The sequence below is a fragment of the Salvelinus fontinalis genome, chromosome 30, assembly GCF_029448725.1.
Source record: "Salvelinus fontinalis isolate EN_2023a chromosome 30, ASM2944872v1, whole genome shotgun sequence".
NCBI classification, from domain to species: domain Eukaryota; kingdom Metazoa; phylum Chordata; class Actinopteri; order Salmoniformes; family Salmonidae; genus Salvelinus; species Salvelinus fontinalis.
This window is the reverse complement of record NC_074694.1, coordinates 40,256,947-40,276,342: the sequence shown is the minus strand read 5'-3', so window position 1 is coordinate 40,276,342 and position 19,396 is coordinate 40,256,947. Positions and strand designations below refer to the sequence as shown.

The 19,396-nt window shown below is 43.0% G+C and overlaps 1 protein-coding gene across 1 annotated transcript; it reads right to left on the bottom strand.

Moving 5' to 3' along the window:
• Positions 1-2,521: 2,521 nt before the first annotated feature.
• Positions 2,522-8,083, bottom strand: LOC129829219 (sclerostin-like). The gene is made up of 2 exons (XM_055890877.1): positions 7,632-8,083; positions 2,522-4,508 (listed from the first exon to the last, which is right to left on the bottom strand). The coding sequence occupies exons 1-2, from the start codon at positions 7,870-7,872 to the stop codon at positions 4,087-4,089; spliced, it is 663 nt and encodes a 220-aa protein (XP_055746852.1). The 5' UTR covers positions 7,873-8,083; the 3' UTR covers positions 2,522-4,086.
• Between the last annotated feature and the right edge of the window lie 11,313 nt (positions 8,084-19,396).

Below are 19,396 nucleotides of genomic sequence, written 5' to 3'. Positions count from 1 at the left end.
TTAACAAAAATATAAAACACAACGTGTAAAGTGTTGGTCCCGTGTTTCATGAGCTGAAATAAAAGATCCCAGACACAAAAAGCTTATTTCTCTCAAGTGTTTTGCACAAATTTGTTTACATCGGTGTTTGTGAGCCTTTCTCCTTTGCCAAGAAAATCCAACCAATTGACAGGTGTGGCATATCAAGAAGCTGATTAAACAGCATGATCATTACACAGGTGCACCTATGGGACAATAAAAGGCCACTCTAAAATGTGCAGTTTTGTCACACAATACAATGCCACAGATGTCTCACAACCGCAGACAACGTGTCACCACGCCAGCCCAGGACCTCCACATCCGGCTTCTTCAGCTGTGTCTGAGACCAGCCATCGGGACAGCTGATGAAACTGTCAGAAACAGTCTCAGGGAAACTCAGCTGTGTGCTTGTTGCCCTTACCAGGGTCTAGATCTGACTCCAGTTTGGCATCATAATCGACTTCATGCCCATGGTGGTTGTAGGGTTATGGTATGGGCAGCCATAAGCTACAGACAAAGAAGACAATTGCATTTTATCTATGGCAATTTGAATGCACAGAGATACCGTGACAAGATCATTTAGCCGCCGCCATCTCCTCATGTTTCAGCATGGTAATGCACGGCCCCGTGTGGCAAGGATCTGCAAACAATTCTTGTAAGCTGAAAATGTCACAGTTCTTCCATGGCCTGCATACTCACCAGACATGTCACCCATTGAGCATGTTTGGGATGCTCTGGATCGACATGTACGACAGCGTGTTCCAGGTCCCGCCAATATCCAGCAACTTCGCTGGACAACATTCCACAGGCCACAACCAACAGCTTGATCAACTCTATGTGAAGGAGAGGTGTCGCACTGCATGAGGCAAATGGTAGCCACACCAGATACTGACTGGTTTTCTGATCCACGCCCATACCTTTTTTTTTAGGCATCTGTGACCAAAATATGCATAGCTGTATTCCCTGTCATGTGAAATCCATAGATTATTTCAATTGACTGAGTTCCTTATATGAACTGTAACTCAGTAAAATCTTTGAAATTGTTGCGTTTGTATTTTACATTTTAGCTGATGAGCGTAGTAGTGTGTTTAGAGCACAAGTCCAGAAAGCACTTTTGTTCGGCAACATAGCCTAACAAAAGTGATTAGCCTGAGAAATCGGCAGCTGAAAGAAGGGCTTAATGCAACATCTTGTCAGAGGAATCATTAAAAGTTCATTTGTATCATACAACATTTCTACGTTTCTATGTAAATATCAGTTCTTTCGCTAAGTTTGGGAGGTGGGAATCAGTGGTTATAAAAACCTGTCAGTTGTATAAATATTCACTATACCAGTACATGCCATGAAACGATCAGGAACCGTCTGTGAATCCACTAAAGTTGATTTGTGGGGACCAAATCGGAGGCTTTTGCACTCTCTTTTAATAGCCGAGGCCCCCATAGACTTTCTGCACCTGGTGCTAAGAACCTCAACGACGGCCCTCATAGTGGGCGTAGTTAAGTTGCTTTAGAGTAGACATATGACGTGCCCAAGGGAAACTGATCGCGTCTGACCTGCCATACACCCTCGTGTTCCCTGGGCCTACCGAGGTCGACGCGAGGTAATTGTGGAGTAATGGCCTGTATAAACGCAGTAACACGGGCAGATGCTTTTGTCAGCATCAATCTATTAAGGTACTACTCATGTACTGCATTTAAGTACCCGTTCTTGAATTACTGGGAAACTTAGTCGGATGCCAGTAGTTTGAGCTAAAAAGCATGGCATATCTGCTCTCTTGGATAGGGCTTGATTATGACCGAATATCAATTATTAGTCATTGGCAAGGGTAATGACAAGCACTCACTTACAAATCGTTTCCACTCGGTTCTCTGTTTTGTATTTACTACAGTTTAACATGATTTGGTCTTCTAAAGTGCTGTAGTATAATAGGTGGCAGTTATAATCATTACGAATTACGTTGGTCCATAAAACTCATCGTAAACACCTCATTTGGTGCATTGGAGTGCCTGGATCCAGTAAGTGTTGGTAGTTGTCAATGTTTTCAGTGAATAAATTAGGACCTTGAGGTAGGCGAGAAAACAGGCTAAATGACGGGTTCTATGGCTCGTATCCACCTCTATGAACAAAGCTCTCCTTTTGTGAGCCGGGCCAGACATTCCAAAGAGCTACAAAAGCCTCAACTTCCTAATTGCCCGATATGTGTTTTCATGAGACATAGTGAGAGGTACGCTTAGCGTGCAGGTACAGATAAAAGAGAGAAAGACCTTGACAAAGCAGGCCCATTCAGAGAAGAATGATAACAAACACACAGTTCTTTCAAATATATCTGCCTTTACTTGATTCGTGTACTGTACAGCATTTCATTATTATCTGACAGTCACTATTATTCTAAATGACAATAATGGCTATCATTTACTACAAAAAGTTGCATAAATAATTTACATGTGGAAATAAAAAATAAATATGCAGTTAATTTCTTTGAGTCTGCAAGGTCCCCCCCCCCCCCCCCCCCAACTGCTTTTAGCCAAAAGACCAGACAGGAACAATATGTACAATCAAGCTATACATGACAATTCTACTTATATGACAAAATCCTTTCCAGTTGCTATTTCAAACACACAATTTAACAAGACGGAAACGTTGTCAGTACAGTTTAGAAAACTGGAAATCAGGAAGCAATATGAGAGAATGGAACAATGGAACGTGGACAATAAGTGGAAACGTTATGAGTATTCTTCATGAAATACAGGCCAGGCCGTAGTACTGTAAGGGTTGAAAAAGGGGGAATGGGTGGTCAGCATGGGCTGACTGGGCACCCACAACTTTTTCCTGTCTGTCTGTCTTTCTGTCTATTTCTGTCCGTCTGCATCCTGCAGGATATCAACAGCCAATATCAAACAATTCAGATTGAGAGTCCGTTTTTTTATCTCATTCCTATCTTTCCTGTCAGTGCTATTCAGAGAATGGGGCTGAGAGTCAGAGAAGACAATATTTTTTTTCTCCCTCACACTCTAGGTTCACAATGAATAGAATAGGGATATGACTAGTTGGTCGTCAATGTTACTTGTTGCTGACAAAATATTTCCGGTCAGTGTGGGTTTAGTGGAGAATGTTGTGCCAGAAGGTAACAACAGGCACAATTACTGGAGCCGCCTCCACACGTGGACCTTTTGTGTGTGTGTGTGTGATTCCTGCAAACAGGAACCAGCCATGTCTAGCGGAAATTCTAAACACAGGAATGGGCTCATTTAGTCATTAAGACGAGTCACAGGAATGCCCAGTTGCCTGTTTGACCGAAGGGACCCTGGTCTTGGACTGCTGACACAACCATTTCCCCTCTCTCACTCTCCCTCTCTCACAAGGGCTCTAGGGCCACTGGGCCAGGGGCCCTAACTGACAGCTCCTGTAAGGCTGCTACGGAGCGAGGAGGGCCCTGGGAGGCTCCTGGTGAGTGAGTTGCTGCCCGGGTTGTCATGCGACTGCGTGGTCTGCGGTCGAGGCCAGGGCCTCTCAGGCCTGTCAGCAGCCCACTTCCAGAGCCTGAAGCCCCAGGGCTACCACGTGCTGCTACGGTACAGTACACACAGCCATGGAACAGATGGATTAGAACCAGTTACAGCATAGAGACACCTTTCAACCCTATAGGCCTATCAAGCAGTGTAGCCTGCCCGCTGGGTGTTTTCACAGGTGGGTTTTGAGTTTAGGTGCACCTCTTGCTGTGGCTAAGGTAGATTCTGCTTGTGCCTGAGTCAGAGGCCGTTATCTATGAACTGGCCAGTCACATGGCCTTCCCTGGCATAGTCTGTTGACTCATTTGGTGATGCAAATCAAAAGTTCTGAAATATGTTTGAAAATAGGCTGCAAAATCTACAGTGCCTGTCTGGTGAGAAAACGCATGTCAAGCCAGTCCAACAAACAGCTTAACAAATCCCTTTTTTGTTGAAAAATGTCTCTTAATCTCCCTCTTCCAATGAAGGAGCTGTGTCGGGCTGTGTGTGACATGTGCGTGTGTATGAGTGAGCGTGCTACTTTGGTCTCTGCATTTGTACGGAAGAAGGGAAGGAATCCTCAGTAGGAGTTGCTGACCAGCGCCGGGGTGTTGCTCTTGCCCTGACCCCCGGGCAGCCGAGTGCGTTTCTTGTTGCGCCGGGGCTCGGGCGAAGAGGAGGCCTCCTTGGCATCTGACTGGTTGTGGTGGCGGCTGTAGCGCTTGCACTTGCAGGAGGTGACCACGCGGATTTTGTAAGTCCGGCTGTTGCCGTTGGGGCACTGCAGCTGCACCCGCTGGGTTCGGGAGTGGGCCGGGATGCAGCGGTAGTCGGAAGCGCTGCTCCGCCACCATTTGCCGCGCACGATGGAGTTGGGTAGGAGGTGGGCGGGCATGCACTGACCCGAGCACACCAACTCCTTGACGGGCTTGGCACTGCGGCAGGAGCCGTCAGTGATGTAACGGGTGGAGCGCAGCTCCCTGCAGCTCAGCTCCGAGGCACCTGGGGTGAAGAGGAGGATATCAAGGTTACACAATCTGTGGCATCCCTCCAAACCAAACACTTTGAAGTCGGACCGACTCGAGGAAACAATCTTCCATTTAACTGTTCAAGAGCAGAGAGCTTGAGAGCTGTGTCTCTGTGAGACGTGCTGAATATGTCAATGGCAAAAGTACGTGTGTGTCAGTGTCAAAAGTATGATTCCCACTGTGCGTATAATGTTATTTGTTTATTCTAAGAACTTGGTTTGATTGCATGCGTGGAGTTGGGCTGGGAAATGGAATATGAGTCTCTATTTAATTCATCGGAAATGTTCATAAACTCATAAACTCATAAACTCATAAACATAACATTTCGAATTTCTTAACGCAGAGTGCACTTTTTACAACAAATTTGAATGGTAATTAAATAAATGCAATGTTGATATACAAATCGAATTCAAAATCAATGTTGTCCCCATGTTTGGGTAAGGGCTCAGTATAAGGGGGGAAAAAATAAGTTGCAACTGAACACTAACGTTGATGCATGATCTGATAATGACTGTTGCCTGACAATGAGGTTGGATGTGGAATTCCAGCTGGCAGCAATCAGCTGATAGTAAATCCAGACCAGAATGCTATTAAACAGCTCAATCAAACATAATGGAGATTTAAATCGGAAACAAAAGCTGGCATACACAAAACAGGCCCTCCGGAAAAAGGATGTGAAGATTGGAAACTTTCTCTAAATGCTTGTTGTCATTCCTAAATACAACATTTGACAATTGGAAATGAGACAAATGTACCAAAAGACTTGAGAAAGCATATTCAGTGCATAATTGGTCATTCAACATGTTGGCCATGGCCTTTTCAACAGCCCTATGCATGAGTTATTGTCCTCTTTTTTCTATGTGGCGTGTAGAATGGCAGAGGACGGTTTAAGAAATTATACACTCTTGAGATGCATCTGTTTTCTTCTGTGGCTTCTCATTTGCAAAAAAAGGCAATAAAAAAGGATTCATGGAAGGATGACTTTTCCCTCCCCTCGGAGAACCTGATCTGGTGTTATTTTGTGGCTCGGCTGGTCGGGCAGGCCACAGCATAAGGTCTCTCTCCTGTTCTCAGGTCTCTCCCAGTGTGCTGACTGCTGGGCCCAGGGACCAGGGATGGACTGTCCTGGAGGGGAGCCAGACAGAGGTCACCCTCTCTGCCTCAATGACTCCACTGGGGACCATGGGAAGAATCATGGGAAGATATGGTACTCCCAGAGGAAGGCAGATAGGCCTATGAGAAAGACCCCTATCGCATATAATATGACCCAATAGATGATTATTTCTCTCTCTCGGGTTGATGGATATTGCTCAGTATAAGAGGAGATTTAGAAAGACGTGTGTTCTTCCTACCCCACCACGAAGCTACAGGTGTAGGATCTTAATCTGACCGCCCTGGTGCAAGGAATGTAATATGCATGGTGTATTTGAGGTTTAAAAAGCCTTCTGAAGTTTATAATTTCCACTTTGACATTTCTGACTTGACTTCCCCTTACGAAAAATATATCAAGCCCATTAATTATAATCTATATAATAAATGACATTTCATGTTGGTGCAGGTTTATTTCCCCTCTGTAGCAAATGGTCTCAAATGAATATCCTACATATGTATCTGTTGTTTATCGATTTCAAGTATTATGTGAAATGTATCTCATCCATCATTACAGTATTTTATATCCTAATCACAACATTTGTCATTTTTACTCTTCGCACAACTTCTTTTAGATTTGAAGTGACATGATTAGATTAGGAGAAAACTGGGAAAGAATGACATTGTGCATCTTGAATCCATGATACAAGGCAATCAGAGATATTTCCTCTGTGAAAATCAGCATGACTACAGCATAACCTTTACTGGCCACAGGTGGGACTCATTCTCTATCACAGTGTTGCAATTTCCAAATACCCTGAAGAAATCCCCTAAGAGCAGAAACTCTTGGATTTTCTATTTGGACACATGATGTTGCAATTAAATAGTTATGGCATAAGGCAGACCTGAACTAATTCGTTGTATAAAAGAGAGGGAAATAGCACCAAGGATCGAGTGAAAACCCTGATCTCTCATAAGTGCAGCTCTTCAGATTGTGTGAGGATGAAACCACGGGCATATTATGTGTCTGTGACATATTGCCCTATCAGCCTTGGCATAGCATTCATCTAACCGCAATCCGGCTTCCTCCATTGAACAGTACAGCTGTTCCAGTCTAATGCATCAGCAGAGAAAGCTGCAATTTAAAACAGCCACTGAGGGTTGAGGCATTACTCATGATATTGCTATTAACTATTCTACATACAGGAAGTAGCACTTCTCGGGCACTTTCATAAATGAAACATTATTGTATATTCTGGGTGGTCTTTGGAGGGTTTCTTGGCATAATGATCGACATAAACCACACAGGTGAGGTTTCATTATTCTCCAGAGACTGTAGGCTACATTGATATTTTAATCAATACCGTGCGCATTTTTTATGATTAAAAGGTCTTGTGTGGTCTTGCACATTGACAGAAACGAAGTAACCCGTGCCTAAAGGATGAGACGCTATGCTGGGAAATGAGCAGTTCGCGCTCTTTGAACAGTGCTGACGGTCCAGAAACTCAGTGCTTGAGAAATAATGCCTTATCTCACATGCGTAACATTACAGGTTATTAGATATTGTCAAACCGTTTACCACAAATTGAAAACGCATTTTTTTCACTAAGTGATTGCGCACATTATGCACCTGAGCATATTGCGCATTGATCTCCAGGAGATATTAACACTATTCCACGCAGTTTATTTCAAACTCCTCGATTTGATATAAGTATCCTACGAATAAATCGAACTCGGTGTTAGAGTAAATTCGAGTGTTAGAGTAAATTGTTAGAGTAAATATTTGTTAGATTGATTAAACAATATCCCAACGTATTCAATTAAATTGATGAAAGATTACCCACACAGAGACATCGTTTCTCTCTACCAATCTCACATTGTAGGCTACGAGTGTCTCACAAGTAAAGCAATTAATTATTACAAGTATTCATAATGCGCCTTGAATATGGACATCCTCTATTCCTTCTAGCTATGTAGGCTACCAGACAACGTAAAAATGTATACTCACTATAGGAGGCTGTGTTTGCTGATGATCTCCTTCCCCCGTGTTTTGGTCGATTCATTGTATTATTGTTATTATTAGAAGCTTGCAGTATTGGTTCCCCGGGAGGCTGTATGTCTTCAGTATATTCTGGTACGATCTCTGTAGCATCGTTTTTTAGCACCCTCCATCCTTGCACGAAGGTACAACATCCCTGTAGCAGCAGCAGCACCGTGCTGGAGACAAGGAGCGCGAGAGACACCTGCATGCTTATCGATTTGCGGAGCTGGAAAAAACTATGGGTAACATGCGCTCTGTGACAAGTTGACCAATTCCTCCCATACAAGAAACCTTGACGCTATTTAAGTACCTCGGCGTTCGTCAAAACTGACAATTGAGTGCTTACACGAAGTGGGAGGGGTCCTGCCCCCGCCAAATTCATTGAAACTGGAGAGGTGCATGTGCGCGCGCCAAGAGAGGTGCGTGCGGGTTTTGGGTTGGTTGGTTTGAGGGAGACAGCGCATCTAGTTCCTGTATTGCCTCATTTTTCCTTCGTGATTCATGCAATATGTACGTGTCTCTAAAATATTCCAGTTGTTTTGATGTGGTATTGTTTGGAGTGATGCAGGGCGCAGTCTCGATGACCATTGAGTGATGTTTTATGGCGAGACTGGTTCCCCCTCCATCATAGACAATGTGTTTGATAGCTGGCGCAATTTTGTGTTGTAAAAAAATATGCAAAATTGTGAAATTCGTACACGTTGACAGGTCGCAACAGTCTATTTACAATAGTACTTGCTTGTTTTATAGTATTTATTTTATTGCTTTTTTATTGTATGCTCGTGTATCTGCTTTTGAATTAATAGACTATTGACTAACTTGGCTATTGACTAACTTCAAACATTTATTGCAGCCGAAAAAGTATCTATAAAAATGTAACACCATTCATCATCAAACAATCTCATTAACTCATTATCACTGTTTTTTTTATTCACTGAGAATGACACGTGGAGTCCCATCCTGGTTTCAATAAGATAATAAGGATGGAAAAGATGGACCCAGACAAATTCTTGGCATCCTTGAAAATCACAGCCTTTGGATTTGCAGAGGTGTCATGCCCATATGGGGCACAAGGGCACCTGCTGCCTGATATTTTGTTTGTTTATGTAATTAAAAATAAATCATATATAGCCTGTATTTATTTTTTTAAATACATTTTTCAGATGTTAAATTAATTACTTAACTTCATTTTTAAGACCACGTTTTATCATAATGATTTATATATATTAAAACATTATCTGTGCAGAGGGGGGGGGGGCACACTACCGGGACCAGGCAAAGAGTAACCCCCTATTCTCCCAAGTAAATGGTTCTTTCCAAGATGCACCATGGAGCAAAGATATGCTCTAATGCTTGCAGACAGTATCATCTGTTGAAGAGGAGAGAGTGAAACACACAGCATTTGATTGGATGTTAGCTGCCGGTGATAGGCAAGACTCACAGGGGGTATGCTTGTAAATTAATTTGATCAAGCTACATTACATGACCAAAAGTACATGGTTATAACCAGGTTATAATACTAGCCACCTGGCAATTTTTGTTAAGTTGGCTTTAGCTAGACAGCTAGATCGGTTCCCAATCTCCAAACCTCATAACTCACTACCAAGCCATTTCAGGCTATCAATCAAGTTAGTGTAGTTTGTCTTACTATCTTAGCTGGCATGCCTGGTGGCAAAGTTGCTAGACTTTCGAAAGTACTAAAATTGCTTTAATTCTTGGGTTATACTACATGTGGTAGTTGTACTAAACTCCTAAGGCAGAATAATGGATGCATGGAGGCTCAATTGTACAAATACTGCCCTCTTGAGGGACAATAAACAAATAAACTGTTCAGAGGAAGCAGATAGGATTAGGACTGCCCTCTGATCAAACTGAAATGTTCTCCTATTGGGAGTCCTTTTAAGAACACAGCAGACATGCACAGGCAGGCCAACCAGGGTGTGTTGCGTGAAAAATTATACTTTTACACACATTCTGGTAAAATAGTACTGTTCATGACACATTGTCTCCTCTCTTACTCATTTTGGGAACTGAGCTATGGTCATAATGAGATGTTTGATGGTTTCCTTCTAGCTTCAAGCCTATTGAAACCCTACATCAGGGTTGGAATAAAGGGAGCCATCCAACCGGCTTCAAAACCATGCCAATAACGATCAAGATGATTCATTATAGCTGAAATGCTCCTTTCAGGGGCCACAACAAACAAACAGCATAAAACCTGTCAAAAAGAGAGATTGTTATCTTTGTTGATGAACTTCTAGCTTTGGCACAGTGATTTAGTGGACTGGACACCGCTCTCCCAAAGACTCTGTCCATGTGTCTCCATGTCTTCCCTTCTGTCGTCACGCTGGTGAAAAACGGTCCCGTGTTCACCCCAGAGCCAACTCTGATTACTACCTTGCCTCCGTCCCTGCCGCTCACAGTCCTCATTTAGATCTCTCTGGCTTTCTGAATAGAACACCCGGGCTCCAGTGCTTTTTTTACTGCTTTATCGATAGCAGCCGAGGACCTGAATAACAATCAGACGCTCTCCAGATTGTGGGCCGCCAGCAGCGAGAAAGGATGGGTGGATATTTTATAGGAGAATGTCTGAGCCACATAAACAAAACATTTAGCTGCCCAGGACTCAACCTGGTCTCATAGACTAGACATAACATAGTAAATGTAAATCCAGGACACTCAAATTAGTATGCTATGTTTGGTATGGTTACATAAGACAGAAGGTTACATAAGGCAAAAAAACGAAAGTAGGGTGGTTGGTCGGGGTGGACGTATAAGGTTGCGAGTTCGAATCTCATCACAGACAACTTTAGCATTGTAGCTAAATTATTTTAGCTAATTTTAACTACTTAGCATGTTACTCAATCCTTCCTCTAACCTTAACCCTTTTAGCTAACCCTAACTTTAACCCTTTAACTTAACTCCTAAACTTAACCCTAACCTTAACACCTAACTTAGCTAACATTAGCCACCTAGCTAAAATTCGTAACATATAGTACGTTTGCAAATTCGCAACATATAATATGAATTGTCATTCGTAACATACCACGCGAAATGGGTGATGGACATCCACAAATTAATGCATACCATATGAAACGTAACACATCATACTAAATGAAGTGTCTCGGATTTGGATACAGAAATATACGAAATGCTCTGAAACCAGGTTGCAGCAGCCAGAACTGGAGGACTGGGTGTTGGGAAACAGTGATTCAAGATGCTAACTACTTGACCACACATGTTTGAAAAATATGTTTATTTCAGATGTGTGTGAAATGATTGTAAATGTTGCGTGGAATCGTAAATGTCTGTTTTGCAATTCATTTTGCCCAAATTCTTAATTGTTTCCATTTTTCGTCATTGTTTAAGTCAGTCAACAATGTGTCCTCTGTAGTTCTGCTGAGTATCAACAAAACTTCTCATATCTGGCATCTTCCCCTAAATACACCCTGCTGGCGTGATATCTATCTTAATAGTTTCATTCGTAGAGAGGGTCATATAGAGTGCAAAATGGAAAGGACATAAAATGCAGGCAAACATGTTGATGGAACAATATACTGTATACTGTATCACCATGCATTCATGTCCCTCTGTTCACATAATATAACAACTGCATAGGACTGTACTTGAGAACTGGAGTGTCCAAGCAACTCAAAAGACAAGAAGAGTCTCCTAAATCTACTCAATTTAATGGAGGGATCCTGATAACCACAAATTGTAAGAGATATTGTAGGAATCTGTCTCAGTGCTAGAGGCGTCACTACAGACACCCTGGTTCGAATCCAGGCTGTATCACAACCAGCTGTAATTAGGAGTCCCATAGGGCGGCGTGCAATTGGCTCAGCGTCGTCCGGGTTTGGCCGGTATAGGCCGTCATTGAAAATAAGAATTTGTTCTTAACTGACTTGCCTAGATAAATAAATATTAAATATATATATTTTTTACATTCAGTTGCTTTGGAGAGGAGATATTGGATACATGGAAACATTTAACAATGTGTATTAGCTAAGCTACTTGGGGAAAGGTTATTAATCCATGCACGTTTAAAAGCAATGCATTATTGGCAGGTGTTCTGCACTGTATCACAGTGTATATTTTACAGGGCAGGAATGCTTTGCTTTGCTTTCAAACAGTCCAGGCACTTGATTTATCATTCATTCATATAAACACAATGAATTCTAAACCGCTTCTGCACATTGTCACACAATGAAAAAGACTGATCAACATACAGTATAATGTTGCACTCTCCACAAAACAGAACACAGGACATTTTCTATCTAGGAAAGGCTTTATGATATACATTTTCACTCTGCCTCTATAGCTGAAGCTAAACGAACTGTGTGAAAATCCTCTGCTATTTCAACGGTGAAGCTAGAATTTCAACCACTTGTCATGACAGGACTGGAATTGGTGAGCTTTACACCACCCATCTCCCATTTACTCGCGACGCATGACACATGTGGCTAGGACCACAGACTATCAAGGACTACAAGGCAAATCCAGCTGTGTGGTGCCCACCGAAGCCTCCCTCCCAGACGAGTTTAACAGATACGTTTTGTCACCAAGGCCCCATATACTACCCACCACTGCGACCTGTACGCTCTCGTTGGCTGGCCCTCGCTTCATACTCGTCGCCAAACCCACTGGCTCCAGGTCATCTACAAGACCCTGCTAGGTAAAGTCTCCCCTTATCTCAGCTCGCTGGTCACCATAGCAGCACCCACCTGTAGCACGCGCTCCAGCAGGTATATCTCTCTGGTTACCCCCAAAGCCAATTCCTCCTTTGGCCGCCTCTCCTTCCAGTTCTCTGCTGCCAATGACTGGAACGAACTACAAAAATCTCTGAAACTGGAAACACTTATCTCCCTCACTAGCTTTAAGCACCAGCTGCCAGAGCAGCTCACAGATTACTGCACCTGTACGTAGCCCATCTATAATTTAGCCCAAACAACTACCTCTTCCCCTACTGTATTTATTTATTCATTTATTTTGCTCCTTTGCACCCCATTATTTATATTTCTACTTTGCACATTCTTCCACTGCAAATCTACCATTCCAGTGTTTTACTTGCTATATTGTATTTACCTCGCCACCATGGCCTTTTGCCTTTACCTCCCTTATCTCACCTTATTTGTTCACATTGTATATAGACTTATTTTTCTACTGTATTATTGACTGTATGTTTGTTTTACTCCATGTGTAACTCTGTGTTGTTGTATGTGTCGAACTGCTTTGCTTTATCTTGGCCAGGTCGCAATTGTAAATGAGAGCTTGTTCTCAACTTGCCTACCTGGTTAAATAAAGGTGAAATAAATAAATACAATTCTATGCTCAATTTGAGGCAGACAATACCAAACCATCCAGGAAGACTCTCGCTGCTCTTGGCGACCAGATGCGTTCGCTTTCCTAGGCTGACGTGAGGAAAACTCTCGAAAGCCGCTGGCCCAGATGGCATCCCTGTCTGCGTCCTCAGAGTGTGTGCTGACCAGCTGTCGGGCGTCTTCAGACATCTTCATCCTGTCCCTGTCCCAGGCTGTAGTCCCCACTTGCTTCAAGGAGACCACCATCATCCCAGTGCCCAAGAAAAACAAGGTGCCCAAATGACTATCGCCACGTCAAACTCACGGCCTAGTATGGGAATTGCTTCGTCCATGACTGCAAGGCCCTCCAGTGGGTGGTGAAGATGGACCAGTACAACACTGGGACCGTGCTCCCATCCATCCATCCATCCAGGACATCTACTCAAAATGGTGGCTGAGGAAGGCCTGCAGCATCATCAAGGTGCCCACACACCCTAGCCACAAATTGTTCACTCCCTTACTGTTGGGCAGTTTGTATCGGAGCATGAGGTCTGATACCAACAGGTTCAAAGACAGTTTCTATCTACAAGCATTAGACTGTAGAACACTTCAACTGGACAGACCACCTGCTCTGATTTGCCGCACCGTAGCAAACACCCCCCCCCCCCCCCGTGTGTATCTCTCAGCTCTATCCTCTACTAGGCCTAAACCTAATGCTGCATATTCTCGTAGGTAGACGGTAGTCTCATTCTATGCCCTGGCAAACAAGGCTAAGTAGACACCAGCAGGAGCACATAACAGCCTTTATGTCTTGTTCCAATGCTTTCCAAACTGAGCCTTCATCTAAATCTGCTCCGTACACCAAAGCAGGCATGAGCCATGTGGTGGGAACTGTGGGAACCTCGACTGCGGCTTGACTGGGGAGCCTGAACCATGTGCTAACCAGTTGCGCTACCCAGAATGCCGCAGGTGCTATTCTTAGCTGCTAAAGTAGTTACCCTACAAATCAAATTATTCACTGCCAATGTGAAGGCTTTCTCTGGAGCGTTTTACAAGAAGCTCTAACATAGCGGTAGATTACGAGGCAAGGGAACAGAATTCTAGCTTCTTTCTCCTCTCCTTGACTGACCTCTCACCAAATACACATGGCTGACGCCAAGAGAAGAAATCTCTGATGGGATATTTTGGAGGAGAGCAGGGTTTTTTGCACACAACATTAGTGGTTATGAAAACCAAACGTTATTGTCCTTTTCCCAAAAAAACGTCCAATATCAACTGTGTCCACCCCCCTTTCTTTCTCCGCAGGCCGGCATGTTTCTCCTGATTGTCTTTGGTCGCTGCTCCACTTTGTTATAATCCAGATTGCTACTTTTGAAATGCTTTTATCAAATGAGGGCCATGATTGCCAACTGAGATTCAACAGAGCATTGTTTCCCATACCTTAAAAGTACCTCTTAATTGGTTTGGCATTGTCAGTCTTCTCTGTGACCTACGTTTGCCATTTGATGTTCACTGTCGATGCTATTCATTAGATTGGAAACCTTGTAGGTTTACAAGACTGTATTATACATTGGCCATAAAGTATGTGCACAGTGTTTATTTAAGCTCTTAGAATGGGGAAGCTCCAACGGGGCTGCCTGCATGTGAAGGCCAATTGGGCCAGGAGGAGAGGTCTGCTTGTGGGATTGTGGCCATATGGTTTGTTAATGGAGCCCTCTCTCTCTCTGTGTGTGTGTGTGTCCATATCGTGGTATGGCTGTGGAGGTCACACTCACACCACATACATGAACAGAGATCCTGAATTTGGCCCTCTACACTAACACGATCCAGGGCATTTTGATATGGAACCTGGTCCAATGTATGATGTAGTGGTATATCGTAAGTATTTCTTATCCTACCAAATATTCCCTGACTGTGTTTTTTAAAGCTTTCGATATTCCTTGCCCGCGTCAACCTGTCAGGAAACATGGTATACGCCCAAACCCAACTTGAGAAAATATAAGTACTAGCAGCGTGGCCCACCCAAATCTAAACTTTCGGAAGCTTGATACATATTGATGAATGAGAACGGAGTGTGATAATCTCCCAGAATACCGAGTGAGGTGTTCTAATTAGCCATGAAAGTATAAACAGCCTTCAGCTGCTGAACAGACAAGAATTTACATCCACACACGGGGTGTAAAAACATTCTTATTCTCAGAGCCGTTTAGGACTAATAAAACGACGTACGAAACGTGAACATAATCTCCGGCTCTGGGCATCTAATGCAATAAAGAGCAGCAATAAGGGGGTCATGCCACAGATTGTCTCATAAAGGTAGCTGTTGAGCGTCGCAGATAAGTAGCCATTCCCTTTGGCCACCCAGCCTGCTAGCTTCCAGAAAACACTACCCAGCCCCAGACTCGAACGATGCCTATCCATTGCTAACAGTAGCGTGAAAACAAACCTGTAGCGGATAGAAACAGATTAAGCCTACATTCCTAAATTAGATGGCATAACCCTGTGTTTACCTCCGCCATTGGGTTTTTTCATTCAGTAATATGGGCTTTCATGGGGTTGGCTATGTGATAATAGAGATTGATAAGGTCGATATGGTCATGGTAAAATAGTACATGTATAAAAAGAAAACGTCTCCTTGTTCATGCTATGACTATTGATACTGTGTTTCTTGCAAGAATTTTGCCTGTTGCCATGTAGTTCTGGGTAGTCTTTTTCCACAGCAAGTGTCAATAATAGAGTGCAAATACAGGCCATATTTCTTTTATATACCCTGAAGTATATTTGGTCATTTTCTTTCAGATGTACTGTGTACGGCGCTAACAAAAATGTTCCTGTCAAGCTACAGTACATTTGAATCCAGGTTATGTTATGTGGGTGGTACACAGTCACACAAAGCCATCCAGAGTAAATGAAAGTAAGTAGTACTCAATATCACGTTGCACAATTGATATCCAAACACATGCTGTTTAAGGCTAACCTTGGCAGGAGGACACATAAGCCTTATGTGGAGCGTCAACAATCTTACCCCAGTTTCCTCTGTTATGACTTGTTATTACTATACCTTAGCAAGCGTTTCATGCCGATGTTAGGCCTGTGGATAATTTGACCACATTATGTTTCATATGCCGCAATATTAATAATAATAATGCTTTTCAATTGGGGAGAGTGGGGTAAGTTGAGAATTTTGTTTTGACATTCAACATCACTCAGTCAAGGGAAATATAGTTTTCTTTCTAATAAAGATATCAACATATATTTCAGGATGTTGTGTATCCCTGGAAATAATCAGAATTCAAGTAAACATTACAGTTTTGAAAACATAGTCCAGAAAAAGTGGCACAACTTACCGCTGGTATGGGGTAACTGGAGCCACTGGATAGGGTAAATTAAGCCACCTACTGTACACCTTCAGCTGTACTGAATTAAATATTACCACTACCTTTTTAAAATCATGTCAATTTTTTCTCCCGAAAACAATTCAACACAATCACTTGTTCGTCTTTTAATAATTGTATGCTTCTTTTAACAAAGGCTTAACACCTAACAAACACTTTGTACTTTATTAAACAATTTTAACAAAGTCCAGGCCCTGCTGTTACCTCATATCCCAGCGATAATACCTTGCAGTACAAGAATGCACTTTCATGCTAGGTTTAGGACATCATATTGAAGTTTACAGAGACCCCCCGACAGTCTCCAGTATCTATTCTAGGGAGGCTAGGGTCAGTCTGTCTTATCTGGTGTCCTTGTGTGAATCTAAGTATGCTCCCTACCTCTCTCCCTCCCCTTCCTGAGCCCTAGGATCATGCCTCAGGACTACCTGGCCTGATGACTCCTCCCTGTCCCCAGTCCACCTGGTCGTGCTGCTGCTCCAGTTTCAACTGTTCAACTGACTGCAGCTTGGGAACCTGACCTGTTCACCAGACGCGCTGCCTTGTCCCGGACCTGCTGTTCTGGACTCTCTCTCTACCGCAACTGCTGTCTCGACCTTTGAATGCTCGGTGACTAAAAGCCAACTGACATTTACTCCTGAGGTACTGACCTGTTGCACCCACTACAACCACTGTGATTATCATTTGACCCTGCTGGTCATCTATGAACATTTGAACATCTTGAAGAACAATCTGGCCTTAAATGGCCAAGTACTCTTATAATCTCCACCCCGCACAGCCAGAAGAGGACTGGCCACCCCTCAGAGCCTGGTTCCTCTCTAGGTTTCTTCCTAGGCTCCTGCCCTTCTAGGGAGTATTTCTTAGCCACCGTGCTTCTACATCTGCATTGCTTGCTGTTTGGGGTTTTAGGCTGGGTTTATGTATAGCACTTTGTGACATCTGCTAATGTAAAAATGTGATTGATTGATTGAGTGTAAAGTACTTAAGTAAAAATACTTAAAAGTACTACTTAAATACTTTTTGGGGTATCTGTACTTTACTATTTATATTTTTGAAAACTTACTTCACTACAGTCCTCAGGCAAATAATGTACTATTTACTCCATACATTTTCCCTGACACCCAAAAGTACTCGTTACATTTGGAATGCTAAGCAGGACAGGAAAATGGTCTAATGCACACACTTATCAAGAAAACATCCCTGGTCATCCTACTGCCTCTGATCTGGCGGCCTCACTAAACACATGCTTCGTTTGTAAATGATGCCTGAGTGTTGAAGTGTGCCCCTGGCAAACTGTATACAGTGCATTCGGAAAGTATTCAGACCAATTGACTTTTCACACATTTTGTTATGTTACAGCCTTTTTCTAAAATTGATTAAATAGTCGTCCCCCCCCCCCCATCAATCTACACACAACGCACCACAATGTCAAAGCAATAACAGGTTCTTAGAAATTTTTGCAAATTGATTAAAAATACAAAAAAATCAGTACTTTGTTGAAGCACCTTTGGTAGCGATTACAGCATCGTAAGGTCCAAGTCTTCTTGGGAATGGCGCTACAAGCTTGGCAAACCTGTACTTAGGGAATTTCTCCCATTCTTCTCTGCAGATCATTTCAAGCTCTGTCAAGTTGGATGGGGAGCGTTGATGCACAGCTATTTTCAGAGATGTTAGATCGGGTTCAAGTCCGGGCTCTGGCTGGGCCACTCATGGGCATTCAGAGACTTGTCCCTAAGCCACTCCTGCATTGTCTTGGCTGTGTGCTTAGTGTCGTTGTCCTGTTGGAAGGTGAACCTTTGCCCCAGTCTGAGGTCCTGAGTGCTCTGGAGCAGGTTTTCATCAAGGATCGCTCTGTACTTTGCTCCCTTCATCTTTCTCTTGATCCTGACTAGTCTTCCAATCCCTGCTGTTGAAAAACATCCCCACAGCATGATGCTGTCGCCACTATGCTTCACCGTAGGGATGGTGCCAGGTTTCCTCCAGACGTGACGCCTGCCATTCAGGCCAAAGAGTTCAATCTTGGCTTCATCAGACCAGAGAATCTTGGTCTGAGAGTCTTTAGGTGCCTTTTGGCACACTCCAAGCGGGCTGTCATGTGGAGGAGTGGCTTCCGTCGGGCCACTCTACCATAAAGGCCTGATTGGTGGAGTGCTGCAGAGATGGTTGTCCTTCTGGAAGGTTCTCCCATCTCCACAGAGGAACTCTGGAGCTCTTCCAGAGTGACCATCGGGTTCTTGGTCACCTCCCTTAGCAAAGCCCTTCTCCCCCGATTGCTCAGTTTGCCTGGGCGGCCAGCTCTAGGAAGAGTCTTGGTGGTTCCAAACTTCTTCCATTTAACAATGATGGAGGTCACTGTGTTCTTGAGGACCTTCAATGCTGCATGCATTTTTTGTACCCTTCTCCACATCTGTGCCTCAACACAATCCTGTCTCGGAGCTCTACGGACAATTCCTTTGACCTCATGGCTTGGTTTTGCTCTGACATGCACTGTCAACTGTGGGACCTTATATAGACAGGTGTGTGCCTTTCTAAATCATGTCCAATCAATTGAATTTACCACAGGTGGACTCCAATCAAGTTGTAGAAACATCTCAAGGATGATCAATGGAAACAGTATGCACCTGTCGCTCAATTTCGAGTGTCATAGGAAAGGAATTTTAGTTTTACATTTTAATACATTTGCTAAAATTGATAAAAAACAGGTTTTTTTTGTCATTATGGGGTATTGTGTGTAGACTGATGAGGAAAATATATAATTGAATACATTTTAGAATAAGGCTGTAATGTAACAAAATGTGAAAAAAATCTAGGGGTCTGAATACCTTCCGAATGCAGTGTATTTTTTAAAAAAGAAAAGAAAATTGTGCCGTCTGGTTTGCTTAATATAAGGAATGTTAAATGATTTATACTTTCACTTTCAATTTTGATACTTATGTATATTTTAGAAATTACATTTACTTTTGATACGTATGTTAAGTATGTTTATAACCAAATACTTTTAGACTTTTACCCAACTAGTATTTTACTGTGTGACTTTCAC